The sequence below is a fragment of the Amphiura filiformis genome, chromosome 20 (genome assembly GCF_039555335.1).
Source record: "Amphiura filiformis chromosome 20, Afil_fr2py, whole genome shotgun sequence".
NCBI classification, from domain to species: Eukaryota; Metazoa; Echinodermata; class Ophiuroidea; order Amphilepidida; family Amphiuridae; genus Amphiura; species Amphiura filiformis.
In genome coordinates, this window is record NC_092647.1 from 4,017,084 (window position 1) to 4,038,448 (window position 21,365).

The following is a 21,365-nucleotide window of genomic DNA, read 5'->3' on the forward strand; positions in this document are numbered from 1 at the left end:
ATTTGGTGTTTCTATCTAGTAAATTACATCATTTATATTATTGTTTTTATGTTATCATCATACTGCACAACTTATTCAAATCTTATGGTATGTAGTTTAAATATCAGCTACGTATATAAAATATAATGATACAATAAGAAGAAATTGTGATTTTGAAAGACTGATTTAGTTGTCTCATTCTCCAAAAACAAACATTTCAGATCCGGCAGGGTGGAATCATTTTTTGTATATAGGGGTGTGGTGATTTTTATGAGGGACGGATTGACAATTGGTTTTCCATGGGGGTTCTTTCACCTGAGACTAGCTTCTTCAAGTTGTAGAACAAAAAAAAAATCTTTTAAAATTGTTCTTTGTTGAAGAACATTTAATTGCAATTCCAGGTAAAAACCACACGTGCCTGCTCACGGTCAATTTTTTTTATTGCATGAGGCGAAAGGGTTTTAATTGTAGCCCGGTTTTGTAGCTCAGTAGGCCTATTAAGATACTGATATGACCTCATTGGTGATATTTTTTTTGTTCACCATGTTGATATGCTGAAGAACAAGTTATTGTTATATGTAGGCCTAACCTATAACTTTTAAAGTCATAATTAATTCAAACATAACTTTGACAATACTCACTCGTTTTTGTTCGTTGAAACGGCAAAACATAGGCTACTTTCTTTTCCTTACAAATCGAATAGCAAACATAAAAAAACATTTTCACCACAAAAAGTAAAATAAAATAATCCCTAGCAATAGAAGAAGGCTAATATTTTGTGTACACAAATCCCATCTATGAAACAGATACCAGCCCCTTATTGGCTGTCGAAAAGTCACACCAAAAATTCCTCCGGAGCTTGTTGCCATAGCAACGATTTGATGATTTTAGCGATTTTCTTATTTTTTGGGGTGAAAATAAGGGAAAATATGCACTTTTCTGAATTGCTCTTAACTTAAAATTTGAGGTCACATTAAAAAAGCAACCTTATCACCATAAAGTACCATCTTTGCACTTTTCCCAGATGCAAAAAATATTTCAATAATATTTTCCCATGGGCAATTTTAGGGATGGGCAACATTGACAATTTAGCACTTTTGAAAAAATTATATATTTTTACCCTATCTTTGAATTCAAAAAACTAATTTTACTTGAGCACCCAGAATTATTTTATCTTTGGTGGTTTGGAGCAGACATTGCTCAAATCCCGGTAAAAAGACTCTGGGGCTTGCCAATAAGTTTGCCAATTTTTTAGAAATATTGAATTTTTCGAAAGAATGCATTTTCTACATATTTCCTCATATAACTTTTTTATACGACCAACTTAAATGAAATATTTACCCTTTGGGGTGCACAATAGTAATAAATTTCCCTATAGGCCTACTTTGTATACAAAATGGCCGCTATTCAAATGGCGCTACCTACCTAACGAAGGGACTCAATTTTTCTAAGTGATGTTTTCCTGGCAGACAAACAAACAAGCAAGTAATAGTAAACAAACTAAATTTAATATTGGTGACCATAGAATTTTCGAGCTACTAGACCACGAATAAAATACACTTTTCCCACCCAATTTTCAAAAAAGAAGCACTTGTGATTTTACCTAGAGGCAGCCGGTTTGAGAAATAGGCCTACATGAAAAATCTGAATAATCAGAATAAAAGCCCAGAATCTTTCCCACGGGCTTTCCCAATCTTTACAGATGCTTAGATTCATGCCTAGTATTACACCTGGCACAAATTTCCCCCCAAATCTGCACAATTTGTTTCGGTTTTTAATATTGATTTATAGGTAAAAACACCGCAGATCAGGACGAGAGCCTCAAGAGACATTATTTGGTGATGTGAAATCTTCGCGTACAAGATGTGATACACAACTGCACCCGGAAGCAACACGTAAAGGCTGCAGAAGAGTAGCATAGGGCCTGCACTTTGGCTCGACATTTGAAAGGGGCGTGAATTCATTTTTGGATACGCCCCTATTATAATTAGGTAATACTCGACTCACACACATGTACCACATGTAGTAAATCTGTCTGCTTTATCTGTATTGTGACGTTCTTAAGCAAATAGTTAAACACGATTTCATCAAACATTATAACAATAGCTCTTTTACAGTGTGCAATCATCCCGGGCAATAATTTGGCAATAATAGAGGATGTGCGTGAAATTATTGATTGGCTCCATACAAAGGATTTGAACCGGTGTCCTTCACCGTAATCATGGCGCAATGCAGTGCATTCAATCAAACGTTGTCGTCAACCTATTTGATCGTATAGTGCATTAAATTTGTTATGTGTGTGAGGCGAGCTGTCGCGGTAGATTGCAATAGCTTGTAATCATGCTTTTGTTGAATGAATTTGAGTACTCCGCCATATTTACGTATGCTACGTCATAATCTAGGTGATTATTTGCATTGGATGTCTTGAATACGCTGGCGAAGTGTAATAATCGGACTAATGCTATAACAGTAGGTGAATACAAGTATTGAATATAGGCCTATCGCGTTGCAAAGCCCAATTCAGTGATCCCAGCGAAAGTGAAAAAAAAAATCAAATTGTTACTTTTATAAACATTTTCAATGAAAAAAATTAGCAAAAACCCCAAGAAAACGGCAGTATCGACGAAGTTGAAGCCCCATTCAAATAGGCCTACATGTAGCTAATTTATATACTGTCTGTAATTACAGATTCACGTAAATGCATTATTTTTGTCTTAAATAGGCCTACACGGCTTTTGGCTGAACCACTAGCAGAAGACACCAAATTGATGTTTTATGACCTTTGACATTCTTTTGTGGCGAGTGACATGGTCAGTTCAATTCACGCCGAGTGTCCTTGACAGGTTTGACTCTGCTTCAGTGGTCATGAAAGAATTCTAAAGATAACCTCTGCCCCAACAATCCCAAGCAATTGTCTGAAACTGCTCCTCGGATCATAAGAACTCAGTCCTCAAATGATGATAGTCATATAATGACCAAAAGATTATTACTGACTACTATATCATTGAAGACTGAGTTCCGCAGTACAAAATCTGAATTTTGATGATTTTTACGATCGTCCGGATGAAAAAAAATCACTGAATGGGCCGTTAGTTCCCTCCTCTCCTTACCTTGGCAATATGAATCAAAGAAAATAAAGAAAAAATAAATAAAACAAGAAAAAAAAAAGACAAAGAAAAGAAACAATAAAAGAAAAACAAATATGAAAAGTTCGAACAATATTTGGTTTATAAAATTAATGTGACCGTGATGAGGCTCGAACTCACCACCTTCCGATTTAAAGTTCGAAGCGCTCGTGAACAAAATTCTGATGCCTTACCAAGTGAGCTGTGCTCCTGAGATACGAAATAAAAATAAAATAATGCACTGTATACCTGCTTGTGTCGGTAATTGATTTGCTCATATTCCATAATGGTACAGTGCAACAGAGCAAAAATGCCCATAATTTAAAAGCTATATAATTTATGAAAATACTAATACAAGGGCATTTCAACATAATAATCCAAACAATTAAGTACCAACATGCACAGCTTTGTCCTTATATCACATTTGGGTTTTAACAAAATGTTATCAAACCTCTACTGTGATTGGCAGCTGCACAAGGCATCTCTTTGATAGCTGATAATGGCCATCCATTCAGCAAGTGGCTACTAACTGACCTTGACAGGCTTGAATGAGCACTGTCATCTGCTACAAAACCATCACACTCTAGGTTTGACAATGAAATGAAAGACTATTATTATTGATTAGGCGCGGATTTTAAAAGTACAGCTCCGATGCGTGTATAGCAAAAAATTGGAATAGAATGTTTGGAGGATGATGTAACTAAAATACTAAATGCATTCTGCAAAATGTGCTCTATCTGACCAATTTATAAAGCATTTCATTAGCTTTAATTTGACACATTGTTTGACATGTATGGAATTATGGTAAATCATTAAATAAAATATTTATTATTTAATCAATTATGTCAATTAATTAAAAATTAATGCAAATATGCATATTTTCTCTGACAGAATTGTATGATTTGACAAGAGCCATTTTTCTTGTAAGTTTGATTCTTATAACATACCGGTATCGTATTGCGTCCCATTATAGTTACAGAAAAAAATACGCGTGCAGGACACACATACGCACTACACACCCCCACCCAAAGGATCGTACCGTTTTACAATCGTATAACATTCTTTGGCGCTAGTAGTAGTAGTAGTAAATTCCAATTTTCTTTGCTTTACCTCACTTGTTCTGCTCAAAATTAAAAGGGGACATATCTGACAGTAAAAGCTTACATTTTATGGAAATTAGGTTTAACTATTTGTTTAAACAGCACAAAACAGATAAAGCAAAATTACTATACATAGGACTATACATGTATGGTATGCCAGGGACTGTTTAAGAATATATCATTAGATTTATGATATTTACTTCGAGGACTGTTATATATCAAAAATGTGAAAAATATCAAATTTTAATAATTTGTCATAAAATTTGTATTATATCATAAATTTCAATGAAATTTATTTGATATCAGAAAGACATTCTTCGTATTCAGAATGCAATTCGATATGTCTGCTGTGCTCTCATGTCCCACAAAAAATACTATCGAAACGCTCAAAACGCTCATTCCAGATCCCTTAAGTCATAATGTACGATCTTATAATATGAATTTGGTTTTTTTTTTCAAACCTGATTTTTTAGCATATTTGTAATGTTTACAACTTGCACCTAAATGGAATCAGCCAAATTGCTTGTGTTTGTAGGTAAATAGAGCAAAGTTCGACATAAAGTCATAATGTCCTCCCATAGAACTGCGTGTTAAACGGCCAAAATAACAAGCAGTGTTTCTTTCACTTTACCTTATTATTTCAGCTCAAAATTAACAGAAACCATTCCCGATAATTATTACTAGTATTATTTCAGCATTTTGAGTATATAATGACAAATTTAAAATTTGAAGGAAATCGTACATTAAGTCTTTAATTTGGTTAATTTTCTTTGTCTTTTTTTTTTTCTTTTCTTGTTTTATTTTTTTTCTTTGATTTATATTGCCAGGGTAAGGAGAGGAGGGAACTAAAGGAATATTCAGTGATTTTTTGATTTTTTTTCATCCCGACGATCGTAAAAATCATCAAAATTCAGATTTTGGATACTATACTGCGGAACTCGGTCTTCAATGATAGTCAGTAATTTTTATATTTTGGACATTACTATGACTATCATTTGAGGACTGAGTTCTTATGATCCGAGGAGTAGTTTCAGACAATTGCTTGGGATTATTGGGGCAGAGGTTATCTTTTGAATTCTTTCATGACCACTGAAGCATAGTCAAACCTGTCAAGGACACTCGGCGTGAATTGAAAGACCATGTCACTCGCCACAAAATAATGTCAAAGGTCATAAAACACCAATTTGGTCATTTGGTGTCTTCTGCTATCTAAAGGCCTTATATGGCTGATTTTGTACCTTTCGTCATTGTCATAGATGTGCTAACAAAGCTTGCTAGTGCAGTGGTTCACCCGAAAGCCGTGTGTCTAAGGCAAAAAATAATGCATTTACGTGAGTCTGTAATTTATATACCGGTACTGACAGTATATAAATTAGCTACATGTATTTGAATGGGGCTTCAACTTCGTCAATACTGTCGTTTTCCTGTTTTGTTTTTTTGCCATTTGTTTTTCATTAAAAAATTTTATAAACGTAACAATTTGATTTTTTTTTCACTTTCGCTGGGATCACTGAATGGGACTTTGTAGCGCGGATTATTCAAAACTTGTTTTTACCTACTGCTATATATATAGTATTAATCCGATAATTACATAACTTTGCCAGCGTATTCAAGACATAGGTTATGTAAGGGATAAACTGTACATGGGTATAGAGGCCCTGCATGCTTTTATTGATTGGCTCCAAACAAAGGATTTGAAAAGTGTCCTTCACCGTAATCACGGCGCAGTAGCCTACAGTCCATTCAATCAAATGTTGTCAGTGTGCGAGACGAACGATGTATAAATCTGGAGGTCACATCATCACTTATCATGCTTATTGTAAAAAGTTTGTCCAATGAATATACTGTGTGTATGCCTATTGTTCCCGGGTATTGTCAATGCAATCAAGCAAACAGGTATTATATTTTGAAAAGGCCGCTATAGTATATTCACATGGGTGTCTTGAATGGCCAATCATATGGGACATAATCAAATTGCAGTGACTACTTCCTTTGTTACCACATGTCAGTCATCTTCTGATTATTGGACCATGTAAACCTGCAAAAAACGAGCCAAAGTGCAGGCCCTATGTCACGTGTTCTGCAAAAACCGGTATGTTTCAAGCGCATTTACTACGGTACTGGCTATAGGGGGGAGTTCGTGTACTGACTCTTTTAAAATTTACCTTGTATTTTCATGTTATATAATATAGGCCTAAGCTTATATGCAAAGACCTTGTATAAGAAAGTCAGATGGCGCGGATGGCGTCCAAAATGACCGCCAAATAGGGGTTCAAGTTGATCTAATGATGAAAAATATCGATGCAATTGATGTTTCTAATCAACGGAAATAAATATGTGCCCATTTTGTTTCATTCTGATCTTTTAAATTCAAAATGGCGTCCAAAATTGTCGCCAGAATAGCATATTTCCATTGAAATACACTAGAGCAACATGAAATTGATGTAATCATGGTAATGATCAGACACTTAGCCCAAAATGAAGGTGAATTTTGCTACGTAAAGGGCCAGTTTGTAATTTTAACATAATTTTGGGTCCAAAAAATGGTTTTCCGGGCTAATGAGAAACATGCACATGACATCAGGGCCCCCCAATTTTTTTGGGGCGGGGGGGCTGGGATCTGAGATCTGGCCCAATAAATCCGGCCCTGCATATCAAAACATACTGATTCACTATAGGTTTAATAAATAAAGGCACTCGTACAAGAGATTTCTATACAATAGGCCGTGAGTGTTAAACATTTCAAAGCTTATTAATAGTCTCAAAATGTGAGTTTTCTGGTATACTTGAACATCAACCTTTGAGACACGAAAGAAGATGTAAACCACAATCCGGTCCTTTTATGCGCACATTCAATCTGATATGAAAATAATGAAATGAAAATGAAACCTATGTAGATATAAGATATGATCCCCGGGAATATTCCAACTATATGGCACTGCAATGTCTTTTTTAAGGACAGTTCTTGTAAACATCTGTGAATGAAATGACTTACCTAATTCGCAACATGGATCAGTCCACTTGGCTTTTCGTGACTATTTTCACGTCGCAAGGTCAAGGAACTTTCATATCAGGTGATTTACAACGTCGCCATATTTTCTGATTTGGGTGAAAGGAATCTTGTTTTGTTGAATTCTTGGTGAAAATACTGTTGTTTAAACAGCGATTGTGACACTTCTGTGGAATTGTGCTGTTACAGACAAGTTATGGTACTAATGAAAAGAGATAGAACTGTCAATCTGGACCATAACTATAGAAAAAATGAAAAAGAAACGGCGCAAAAATTGTGCCCCGAATCAGGGAAAGGAAAATCATCAGCCAAAACAACAGCAATTCTGTAAGTGTCTGGAGGGTTATTAAAGTGGTTGTAGAGTATAAAATAAATGCAGTTCACATCCCCGCATTGTACCTGCAATGTGTTAGAAGGAAGTGTGTCGACAGTTGTGCTACTGCTTTAGTGGTTCATGTGATAATCATGCCAGTGCACTCCCAAAAGGGGGGGGCAATCATTTTTGGCAGGTCGAAAGGGGGGGGGGGCAAGCAATTTTTGGCAGATATATTTTGGGCACCATTTCTATATTGTGCCCTAAAAAGGTGTACATATGTGTAGGAAAACGTTAGGAACACGATTAAATGCAAAATTTCCTGCTCGCTGCTGCTCTCGCGATCGCATTTACCTGGTATATTTATTTATAATATGAATGATAACTTGGTTTGGACAAAAAGGTTTTAAATTCAGGTTCCCTAAAATCCTGAATGGGGGGGGGGTCAAAGATTTTTTGGCACATCAAAAGGGGGTGGGCAAAAGTTTTTCGGCACATTAGAAGGGGGGGGGGGCAAGCATTTTTGGCAGACTTCTTTGAGAATTCACCACCCAGGGGATACACATAATTATTGCACCACCCCTCACATATTATTATTGATAGTCTTATGATTGAAGAAAATAGATTATAAATGACTATCCTTGAAGATTGCTGTTTTGCAGTCTATAACTAATAACTACAACCAGTGTTCGAAATAAGCACTTATCCTCTTGTCCTCTTGTCCTCTTGTCCAAAAATCACTGGGGACAACCATATTGAGCTATGTACTTATCCCCTGGACAACCACTATATTTTACCTCCAAAAGTATGACACATTTTGGGGACAACCAAAATGTATTGAGGACAAGCAGAATTTATGCTTTAGTTAGGCTAAGTAAAAAATAAAACATGTTTCACGTCCGGTTTTCAAAAAAAGGAGGAAGAGGGGCTTTTTATTTTCTATTTTTATTGCAAAATTGGTGTAAATACCCATACTTGGAGCTGTTTTAGCGTACCATCTGTATACAATAATGCCTGGAAAAAGGAGGAGGCCCTTTTTTATTTGTTGTTCTGAGAGTTACACCCCCTCTAAGGATCACAAAACCTTCCTAAAATGTTTCTTGTATCTTAACAAGGCTATAGAAAGCATCCCAACTTCCTAGACATATTTTTTGAAAAGTTATAACTGAATTTCAAAAAATAAAAATTTATTTGAGAAAACCTCAAAAAAGGAAGCGGGAGGGGACGTGAAACATGTTTATTTTTTTATTTGGCCTTATCCTCGGGATAACCTCCAGATTTTCCTTATTTCGGACACTGACTACAACACAACTCACAACTTGTGATATTGTGTATGTACATGTATATGTAGCTCATTCACGTAACGGCGTCACTAAGGCCGTATAAAATTAATGTTTTGGTTCTCGTCCAGAGGATTTTCATGAATTGATGAGGGAGGGAGGTGTTTTGTTTTTTTTTGTTTTTTTTTTTTTCAATGTAAATTTTGAGTTTTTCGTTTTTTTCCAACAGTGCTTGGGGAAACGATGAGGCCCTTTTTTTTTTTTTCAAATGTGAGATTCTGAGGATAAACCCCTAGAGTACCACAAAAAGACTTGGAAGTGATGCTTGTTCTCTAATAAACTTATTCATATGTATGAAGATTTCATAAATCATTCCAAAGTCTAAAAAATTGAAAAATCTAAAAAAAAAAAAAAAATCTGACAAATCCCAGAAATTGAGGAGGGAGGGGCGAGAACCAAAATATTAATTTTACACGGCCTAACGGTTCCGTTGCCCCACTGGCCTACATTTGTACTACGGTAATATTAAAAACATTGATTGCATGGCCGATCAGAGTCTTATCGTCAGAGCAACTCTGACTAAAAAAGTGGAAGCTAGGATCACAAAATACTCAACTCCTTTAAGTACCTAATTTGCATAAGGTCATGTGTCATGTGGTGGGGCACATTTGCGTTACAAGCACTGATTTTAATAATTTGTCCTCCTTTTCACTTAAATTGTTACATCTCTAAAACTATACATCTCACATCAACAAAACTATACATTTTTGGAAAGCTTATGTTCCAAGGAATCCAACTAGGCAAAAATGAAGTTGGTATACAGGGTGCGTAAGAAAATATATAGGGTGATATCATGAAAAAAAATAATTTTACTAGTAAATTCATAATTTATTGCATTTGCTACTGATATGGAATACCTCAAATGTAATATAATTTTGTGGCAGGCAACACTATGAGCTTAAATAAAATGTATACTTTTGCCATGTTATGATTGACCAAAGTGGTGATACAGGGTGTGAAAATATACGTAACTTCACGCACAAAATGTTGATTACATTTTTGGAGATATTTTCTTTAGAGTGTATCCTACATTTATTTTAACTGCATATTTGGATTCCTGAGGTAAAAAGCTTTCCAAAAATGCATGTTGTGACTGAAAATCTTGGCATTTGTGTGTAAGTGAATAGGAAAAAATTGAGGTTCTTGTGACTTGCGGTTCTCAGTGAATACTTGTTAACACGATTAGATAAAATTAATAGCTGAATATGAATAATGAATGATCAAGCTTTCATTTGAAGTATGATTTGCAAGTATAGCACACAATTTGGCAATGATATAATTTAAAATTCAAAAGGATGCCATGTCTCCCATAGAAAATGCACATACTCCACTACCGCTTATCCACTACCGCTTATCCACCAGGTTTATCTTCGTTAACATTTTGGTATTTTTCACTAATTAAACAAATGGGCAATTGGCATTCCAAATTGAGAAACATATTTGAAAATTAGAATAATCAGGCTGCATAATGAGCCCAAACTTGATGGAATTGGACCAAGAATAGCCCTGTGACAACAAGTTAAATCTGAAAGAGGAGAGAAAAATGTAACACCACCAGGTATTTTGGGGTCTCACCAAAAGACACATGACCATAATAAAATCAAGCTTAATATATTATATATTAAATTGAACATAAAACTGAACACCTGGACTAGCATATAATTGAGAGGCTACGGTATCGCACCTTATCCAAGCAAGGTGCATCTTGGATAAGGTGCGATACAGTAGCCTCTCAAATAAATGCGAGTCCAGTTGATCAGTTTTATGTTCCTTTAATATTATTAAGGGGGTATACACCCTCGATAAATTTGTGTCTATTTTTTGCATTTTCTCAAAAACTAATAACACAGTGGTAACAAAGTTATGTATATTATAGGGGCAAGGAATTCAATTACTTAAGGAATTTCAGTGACCCACGACAAGCGGTTTGTTATTTATGATCAGAAATGAGGTACCACTAGGATGTACCTCATTTCCTATCATATAAACTGAACCGCTTGTCTTGAGTCACTGAAATTTCAGTGTAGTAATTGGATTCCTTGCCCCAATAATATACATAACTTTTGTTACTAGTGTGTAATTATTTTTTGAGAAAAATACAAAAATAGTCACAAATTTACCACATGGGTGTAGTACCCCTTAAACCTGGATGAATGACAACCTTCACAAACACAAGCTTTTTGTATTATAATAATAATAGCCTTGTGCACAGATTATCCGTATGAGTTACAGCGATGAAACTTGGTGGAGAGTAGCACAGGCACAGCCAGAGGTTCTTGACCTGATTAGATTTTCAGCGCAAACTATGCATAATCGCAAGGTCATTGTGGGGTCATCTAGGGTCAAATCCCCATAATTGTTGCAGGTTCATGAAATTTGGTAAGAATGACTACCTTAGTGAGGCCGAGGCAAATAATGTGAAGGTCATATTGGGGTCAAGTGAAATTGCACCGGTTACAACGATGCGCTTCAAGGTGGAGGCATTGTGGACGGCACTTTGCGTCAAGAACCGTGCAAGTTACAGAACCTTGATTCCCGCGAAATTCTAGTTGTCTAACACAAAACTTGCACGAATGCGAGGGCATCTGTGAGCAAACTTGTTGCTAGAGTAGTGTTTCTCGAGTAAACTTAGAGCAAACCACTCTGTTTGGGGAACCTCATCATGACATCAGTGTACCCGATCCCCCTCTCTCCAGACTCCTAGCAAACCCCCCAAAAAAAACAACAACAAAAGAACAACTTGCAACGATTGCAGCTCTTCAATCCATGAATCACTGAAATTACTGGGGTTCCAACTTTTCAGGAGGGGATTATAAAATGTTCTCATTGTGATTATCGTACACAAGAAAGTAATGTGACAGCAAATAATCATTTCTTACATGTACAATGTACATATATTAAAACCAGACTGCTTTATGAAATTAACTTTTATGGATTGTTATACATTGTATCTTCTGATTTTGATTACTATATACAGCGAGAGCGGAGGATTGCATAAATATCAACTGTGCCGGGGGCCTCAGTGGTATTCCTGATGTCTCTACTGGACCAAGTGGAACTGACTTTGCCCTTGAGGAGGGTGAGTCAGAGGAAAGTGCCAAAGAAGGTCTATTTGCTAACACCTTCTTCAAGGTGAGTGATTCAAACAAACTTTACAAGTCATCTGATGCCATGTTTATCACTTAATGCAAGTGTCAATTTGAAGCTTTAACCTGCCCACCTCAAGCCTCAGCATATTATCAACATCTATTCTATGCCGATGAATGATTGAGGTCAACAAAAATATGACCTCAATCATCAACATCGATTATATGTTGAGGCTTGAGATGGGTAGGTTCAAGCTTCAAATTGATGCTTGTGTCTTATAGAAAGTGAGAACTGATATCAGTCCTGTCTACAAGTATTATGTTGTGCAGCGCAGTGCTGTAGAACATTGATGTGTTTTAGGAGCTTAGAGTAAAGCCAAGAATTCTCCGCGTTGTGGAAATTCCGCGAAAATCGCGGAATTCAGAGGTAAAGCGGAAAACGCATTTCTGAGAAAAATAATTTAAAAAGTAAGCAAAAATGACCTAGAAAAAGAAAAAAACAGCTCGAGTATCCCACAATCCTTTGCGCGCCCGACTAAAAATAGCTCTTGGGGCCGTTTCCCGACCTTTTGAACGTGTTTCAACATGACTCAGACACGTGCATTGGGCTGATACTCGCTGGAGGCAAACTATTTCTTGTGAAATTTTATTATGTCAGAAATGTGCTAAAATTACAAAGCGGAGAAAAGAGGAATTTAGCATTTGTAAAGCAGAAAATTCTTGGCTTTAGCTTAGAGTTAGTGAGAAACATAACCAGCATTTTTGGTCTGAAAATGTCAGTTGTTGGTGTATGGGCAGGTGTGAAAGTGCACCACTGTATTCAGGTGGTACATAAATGAACCTTGAAATACCTTGAAACAGGGTTCAAAATACTTGTGGGCTAAAAATTACATACGTACAAGGCAAGGTTACTTTTTAAAGGTTCTGTTCAAATTCTGTTCAAATAAGCAGCATAATCATACTGTATATTGAACAAGCTTTTTAAAGCTTAAAAGTTAAAGGGGCATTTAAGTGATCCACAGCCTCATCCCCCACTTTTCTCAAAAAAGTTGAGATTTTTATATCACTGGAAACCTCTGGCTACATAATGTTTATGTACAAAATATCTCTTGCAGATTAATTCGTTTAGCAAAGATATCGTGAAATTTGCAAAATCGAAATCAACTGAAATTTTGGGAATAGGTTTTTTTCGTGGATATCTAATGAAAAATTATATAAATAGAGGATGCTAGGATCACGAAATACTCCTTTAATAATAGATTAAACGAGTCGCTGCTGGTGCTGGTAACATATAATTACAAAATATTGTGTAAAGTTATATTACAATAGAAGCAGTGATGACGAGACTGACACATGATAAATTATTTTAGATGTAGCAAAGTTTTTATGTCTTTTTAGTAAATTATGTCATTGCATGTCTATTGTTGTGTTTCTATCACAGGAGTGTCAAGCAATAGGCACCAGCAGTGGGACAAAGTACCTGCGGTTTCGCCATCAGTTGACTGATAACCTGTTGGTGAAATGGGACACAGGCTGGCTGGATAAGCGTCTGTATGTGCAGATCCCAGATGATGTGTTGGTACAAGGATCCAGAGACAGGTACGCAGTAAGTCCAAGGGAAGTCTTGGGGTATAACTGTACAAGAAATCTACCCTTTGGATTGTCACCAATGGGGACTAAAATCGTGTACCTGTAGCATTTCGTTAAAATGGGAAGGGCGGTGGAATTGAACAATAATTTGGTGGCTTTTTTTTGCAGTGGTGCTTTATGTTTTGGGACAACTCATAACACATAAACACTTGTCCGAGTGCGGTTTATAGCATACCTTAATTCCTAAACTTCCTACCAATTGCAATTTAATAGCACACCTGACAGCCCGCTTTCACATTTCAAGAAGTGATTTGTAGCACGCCTGTAATTTTCAAAACTCAGTCCCTGCAAGATCAAACTTAAAAGTAGGTGCCCAGATCGACAGCCTCATCCCCCACTATACCTCCTCAAATCTGATATTTTGATATCCAGAAACAGCTCACATTTTGTCTCATTACCCCAGTAAAATTTTACACCTGTGGTGAAAAAAAAATGTGGTAAGAAAGCATGGGGGAATCTGAATTGTTGTGACAAAACATCTTGCTTTATTAGAGGACAACCCCCTCTTTTTATCTTTTTTTGCAGCTTGGTGGCTATGTTAGATGCAGCAGAAGAGAATCTTGGATGTGAGCATGTGATATTGTGCTTCAAGCGCAATCGCCTGGATCGAGGTAGGTTTGCTGAAGAGGTCAATTAGTACTTCCATTTAAAAGAACCAAGGGATTATCACTGATTTCTCAATTAAGGGGGTACTACACCCCTCAATAAATTTGTGTCTATTTTTGCATTTTTCTCAAAAACTAATAACACTGTGGTAACAAAAGTTACGTATATTATAGGGGTAAGGAATACAATTACTACACTGGAATTTCAATGACCCAAGACAAGTGGTTTGTTATTTATGATTAGAAATAAGGTACCGCTAGGATGTACCTTGTTTCCTATCATATATACTGAACCGCTTGTCTTGAGTCAGTGTCACTGATATTTCAGTGTAGTAATTGGATTCCTTGCCCCAATAATATACATAACTTTTATTACCAGTGTGTTATCATTTTTTGAGAAAAATGCAAAACTAGTCACAAATTTACCACAGGGGTGTAGTACCCCCTTAAGAATTTGAAAAGGCAGCCAATCCGAGGGTAGCAATTTGAAAAGGGCACCAAGGCAATTAAAATGTAGGACACCAAAGGCAAATTATGCCATCAATTAATTTGTGGGCTGATTTTTGGAACCAGCATCTATGAGGGGATTTCTGTGTTTATGAAGTGGACATATTGATTTAATTTTAGCCTGTTTTTGGTACTTTTTGCCAAATTTCACATGCATTTTTCAGTTTTTTTAGGAAAGTGCAGTCTCATGCCTGCTTTTAAGTACTGTGTACTTTTTCATTAGGCGATGAAAAAAAGAAACTGTTCTACGGGCGGACGGACCTTTCAAATACATTGTAGGGGTGGTCGGTCGGTCGCTCTTTTTACCTTTTTTTTTTTTTTTAAATGACCCAAAAATCCCCAAATCTGTAAATAATTTGCAACAAATTGTTCCTGAAATGTCCAAAATTTAGGTTGGCATTCATTTGTACAGGATTTCCCAATTTATTCAAAATCTGAGTCAGTCGGGGCCCGTAGAACAGGGTTTTCTTTTTCCGTCGGTATATGGGTAATGTTGAAAATTTGATCATGCGTGATTCATACATACATATGGTTTTGAACAAATAAGTGATGGACCTGTCCAGAAGTGATACATTATTTTCATTTAGGTTAGCTCTTACATGTATATTGTAAACATTTATCATATAGCAAACATTAATGGTAAAAAAGAAAATTGTTTTAGCCGATAGGCAGTGTTACAATGTATTTGAAAAGGAAACAAGTAAATTATTTCTAGTAGATAAACAGTTTGCTATAAAATGCAGTTACCAGGTTTCAGCAAAATTGTTTTTGATTGACAAAATCTTTTGCATTTCTATTACAGCTCAGCTGATCAAGACATTTCAGTACATGGGGTTCACGCCTATAGCACCGGGACACCCGAAGGTACCAAAAGCGGAGGAATACTTCTTCATGATGTGCGAAATGTAACGAATGGATGAATAACAATTTTCAGCAGAATGATGTGCAAAAGATTGCATCATTCCAATCCATTAACTCAACACTGCGTTGCTAATTTAATCTTAAAGATGCTATCAGTGATTAACGCCAAAGAGTATAAGTAAAATTTTGCGATAAAAAAGTCGATATCGGACAAAAATTGCAATAAGGATGAAACAACAGTGTTGATAAATATGAAACTCAATTCCGTAAATAAATTCATTATATACATTCAAATGTATTTCGGTATAAAGATCTTAAACGTACCTCAATGTTGTTTCGTACTACACTGTAGTACTTTCTCAAATTGACTGATCAACTCTCACACTCCTTGTCTGTTTCCTGCTGGAACTCGATGTTGGTGGCGTTTTGGAGTGGAGTAATTGGTCATAAATGTGGGACAAGGGCAACCAACCACTTCCTACCACACATTTATGACCAATTACTCCACTCCAAAACACCACCAACGTCGAGTTCCAGCAGGATACAGACGAGGAGTGCGAGAGTTGATCAGTCAATTTGTGAAAGTACTACAGTGTAGTACCAAACGTCATTGAGGTATGATCAAGATCTTTATACCGAAATACATTTGGATTTGTACAAAAGAACATTTGCAAAATATGAAACTCAATTCGATTGTAGCTACATGTGACTCCCCAAACATTGTACGAAATGGGATATATTACAAATGTACCCTTAATAGGATGCTTTCAGCCTAATCATTTACAGGGTATAATAGCATATCAATTCTCGGTACAAAGATGCAGACGTCTTAATTTTTGATGCTATTTTGGATTTTCCAATGTAGCCAATCACTGATGGTGCCTTTGACTACTATACAATGTGTAATGTTTGCACAATATTGAAAAAAGAAGAGACTTTGTACTCCATATGAAGCGCAGGGCCTCGATTTCGTCTTGGTTTGTGAAAATCAAAATCCATCATAGTCACTGCACTTACTGTATGATACAATGAGAGAAGTTGATTCTCGCAACAGAATTTTACGAGAATTGATTTTGTGATTCTCGTCGAAATCTAGGCCCTGAAGTGTATATTATGATATGGTGAAGGTGAATGTCACTGCACTTGTGTAATACACAGAATATTATTATTAAGGACCAAATTGGTATGGGATGCTAAACTCCATGAGAACTACCTGCCGATTGGCCAAAAACAAGTTTTCATTATCAATTGGCCCAATCAGCAACATTGTTTGAATAATTTCACACCACACAAAAAAAAATTGGGGTGAATTATTTGTAAAGCTCTATTCTGATTGGTGATTTAAGTAAAAACATGTAATTGACTAATCAGATGCAATGTTAGATCGGTAGTGCTCATGGGGTTAATTAAAGACAATTAACTTCTGACAACAACAACATGTAGTGCTTATGAAATGCATACTATAGCGGGAATTTCAATTGAATGAATGCACTCAATGCAGCTTTCAATAGCGTGATAATTTTTTGCGTACACTGCGCGATGTGTGCGACTGACTGTGCGTGAGTAACGTGGAAGTTAATCTGACCATGCCAACACACTTGTGATTGGTTAGCATTGTATCCAAGGTTGTGTGTTCGTGTTGTAGTTTGAAATACGCGATATACGATTGCGGTTGGATCGAGTACAGCTGTTGAAAGCTGCGTTCATTCGATTGGAATCTGTACTGGTTTAAGTTGGGAGCAATTACTGACGCTTCCACTTACTATCCCTGTATTGGACGTAACATTTTTTAAAACTTGTTTGACAATTTCCAGCTAGGAAATGGGTTCAGAACGTGAAAATTCATAAATATTTAGTGGAGCTTGCGGCATTACCAAACACCCCATCAGCGGCGTAGCTGGGATTTTTTCCAGGGGGGCAAGCCTGTATGGGGCGGGGGCCCAAATCCACCAAATTTCCCTGCACTTGGGGGGGGCCTAATAGACAATTTTTGCCAGGCTTATTGATAATAATCGTATGGTATTGCATATCGTATGGATTCCCCATCTCTCTGCCCCTCCTCTCCCTCTCTCGCCTCTCTTTTTTCCTCTTTCACCCTCCTTTTTCCTCTTTTTTCCTTGCACTAAGGGGCAGGGGCCCAAATAGGCAATTTTTGCCAGGGGGCGATTTCCCCCCTGCTCCCGGCAGCTACGCCACTGCACCCCATGGTTTTGTGGTTACTTGAAAGTCGTCCATACTCTTATTGTAGGTTAAGATTCTCACTTTTGAGAGACAAAATTTAATGCAGCTGTGACAAAAAGTAGCATCTGAAATTATTTTTTCCATCCATTGCCAATAAAGATGACATAGGGATATTCCAGTTGAAATCCATACACCCCCTGAAGAATGACTTTAATCTCCCACACAGGGAGTGTGAATTTCAAATAGGATTGCTTGAATGTGTGATTCCATTTGAAATCTACACCCTCTGTTTGGGAGATAAATCACGTCTTCCATAGGGGGTGTATGGGTTTAGGCTGGAATAGTCCATAGTTAGTTAAAATCTGTATTCGGTACATGTAGTTTTTAAATGTAGGATTAAGATGGATGTAGGCTATATAGGAACGAAGAGAAACTTCAGATTGGGCTGTTACAGTTGAAATCTATACACCCCCTATGGAAGACATATCCTTAACCTCCTACACAGGTGGTGTACATTTTAAACAGAGTTGCTCATTCAGGTAGCCTCATTTCAAATTTACACTCCCTGTGTGGGAGATTAAGGTCATGTCCAGGGACAGGCGATCTGCGCGGAAAAAAATAGCAAATTGCGCGGAATTGCGCGGAACTTTGTTTTTCAGTGCAAATCATGTATCCCTAAATTGCGCGGAATTGCGCGGAAAGAAAGTTCCGCGCAAATCGCTTGTCCCTGGTCATGTCTTCCATAGGGGTGTATAGATTTCCCACAGAATACTACAGATCATGTATCATGACCAAGTCCCTGTGCATTGTATGCTGTGAATTCTCGCATATTCATGAGGGCCAATTGTTCGATCGTGACATTTCTAACAATCACGCCAGCGTTGCGTGCCTATGCGATAGACCGTAAAAAGCCATGGTGAGTGTAGCAGTTTTGCCTGTCGCATTTCATGGAACAATCGGCCCTCATTATTGGGTGATGCGGAGACTTTGCCTGCTTGGACACGGTCTGTTATCTTTTTCGTCCATGGGATTTCCACTGCAATAGCCCATTATTTCTGCTATTGGACAGTTGACAAATGACATGTGACAATTTGATCAACATTGGAAGTTGTGGTTTGATTGATCGGTTATGAAAAGATTATTTGATTTAAATATGGATATTGATAAAAAAGTGTTCAGTGTGTAAAAAACAAAGATGTAAATGTGAGTAATGAATGAAAAGAGTAGAGCATGTCGTATTAGGTATTTAGTTCTCATATATTTGTTGTAGTTATGTTAAGAATTACTGTGTGTGTTAGGTATTATTGTCATGGTTTTTTTTTTTTACAAAGGAACAAACCTGTGTGCATACTACATGTATTATCAATTGTCGCTGCATTGAGGCCAGGTTGGGACAGTTGCTAAGCAACTTGTCCTTGGGTAAATGAGGATTAATGTTGCCCTACTATACATGTACTTTGATCAGCTCGTAATCGACGGGTCATATAACATCGAGGATTAATATCAAAATATTTTATTTTGAGAATTGTCTTAAGGGGGGACCACACCTCGTTTTTAGTTGGAATTTTGAATGGCCTTGTTCATAGACTATTAATAATAGAAGTATGGCTTGCTATATATCAATGTAACACACAAATATTGAAGTTTCAGAAAATGATATTTTTTTGTGTGTGTCGATATGTATATGCAAATGAGGCGAGGTCAAAGGTCAAATATGTTCAAATGAGGCATAGGAAAAATGTGAATTTTGCCCCAAAAAATAATGATTAAGGAGAACATTAAACTTACTATTTACTATCCAGATATGTTATATAGGTATAGCTTTGCAACTTAATGGAGAGACATTTTGAAATTTTTGCTTTCTGTTGCCATGGCAACCGTTTGGTGAAAAAACCAGATTTTGTCCTCTGGATTTGACTTTGAAGACCTATAAATCAAAAAGTAAAGCAGATATCAACAAAAGCTCCCATTAAGTTGTAGAGCATTACAAATAGTATGTGTGCCAAATTTCATGGTCATAGACCTATGGGAAGTGGAAAAGTTTTTTGGGGCAAACTTCTGACATCGCCGAATTACCATTTTGAGATATTAGCATTTTAAGTTTAGAAACACTGAATTTTTTTTTTAATTCAAATTTTAGAAACACTTACATTTAAATATTGATATTTGTATTGATTTATATTTTTCCCAAATTACTAAAACAGTTTACACCATAAATTGCTGTTTACTTTGCTGTAAATAATATTGTTATGAAATTACTTAACTATCGCAGCTTGAAAAACAATAAAATACAAAAGAAATGATTTATATAGTAATAACATAAGAACGAGCTGCTATTTCTAGTACTTTTCCGTGACTTATCATCTTGTATTGGCAATAACTTTAGATAGGAATGTCCGATTGTAACCAAACAAAGACCAAATTAAAGCTCAGAAATAGTACATTTTACCTCTGACAAAATCTCCATTTTTACAAGGGTTTGGGAAGTTGAGGTGTGGTCCCCCCTTAAGGCATTTCACCAGAAGCATCATGAATCATTAATTCAAGTCCTATACTTTGTCTACTTTCTTTGACACAAAAAATGTAGACCGAACATGTCAACTATATCACTTTCATGGGTCTACTTTACGGTGTAGTGTTAAAAGCCTAACAATTCCCTCTGATTATGAGCTGATCAAAGTATACCTAGAATTTTTTTGCGCTATACTGTAAAGTATGTTATTTTTGCGGCATTAAACAGGGCCTCAGATTTGACGAGAATCACGAATCGATTCTCGTACTGATTCCCGTAACATTTGTTGCGAGAATCAATTTCTTTCATTGAATCATGCAGTAAGTGAAGTGACTCCGATGGTTTTTGATTCTCACAAACTGGCACGAAATCTAGGGCCTGTTAAAATTTCACGTATTAGAGAGAACCCATGTTGCTACGACATGAAAGTTTGTCGTGAATTTGTGTATTTCCTAAAGGCTTATAGGAAGACAAAATAATGTGTGCATGAAAAATATGCGAATAAACTGTAACAGTAATCTAATGAAGTACTATAAGGAAGAGCAAAACGCAATATTATATAACAATTCTATGCTCAATGTATGACTAATACTAGTAGGGAAGTTACCTACTGATAAAGCAGGAGTGACCAACCTGCTACGTGCGGCCACATGTGGTCGTCAACGATGTCCACTGCAGGCAATAAAGCCCTTTCTTACAAAATAATTGCACAGTCAGAGATGCCAACCCTCCCTGATTCTCAGGGAGCTCTCTGAAATTTTTTGTACATTCCTACCAACAAATTTAATAACCTCCCTGATTCAGGAAGGTTTTTACCCATTAGGTTGCATGTAATTCTGAAAGCCTCCCTGATTTCTGTGTGAAACCTCCCTGACTACTGAATGTAATGTTGGCATCTCTGCATTATAAATGTATAAAACAAAATATAGTATCAAACTGTCTGGTCCTCGCTCCTCGCTTGGGTCAAAATAGGATGGTCACCTCTTGAGATATTAGTTGCCACTGTACAGACTAACATCAAAATATATCTAGTCGGTGCGCAAAATAATTTGTATTTTGACGGTTAATTCTGGAAAAAAAGTAGGTGACATGGAAT

The 21,365-nt window shown here is 36.5% G+C and overlaps 1 protein-coding gene across 1 annotated transcript; it reads left to right on the forward strand.

Annotated features, from left to right (window-relative positions):
- Positions 1 to 7,289: 7,289 nt before the first annotated feature.
- Positions 7,290 to 20,974, forward strand: LOC140142909 (ornithine decarboxylase antizyme 1-like). The gene is made up of 5 exons (XM_072164934.1): positions 7,290 to 7,541; positions 11,845 to 11,999; positions 13,395 to 13,552; positions 14,129 to 14,214; positions 15,518 to 20,974. The coding sequence occupies exons 1-5, from the start codon at positions 7,466 to 7,468 to the stop codon at positions 15,622 to 15,624; spliced, it is 582 nt and encodes a 193-aa protein (XP_072021035.1). The 5' UTR covers positions 7,290 to 7,465; the 3' UTR covers positions 15,625 to 20,974.
- The last annotated feature ends 391 nt before the right edge of the window (positions 20,975 to 21,365 follow it).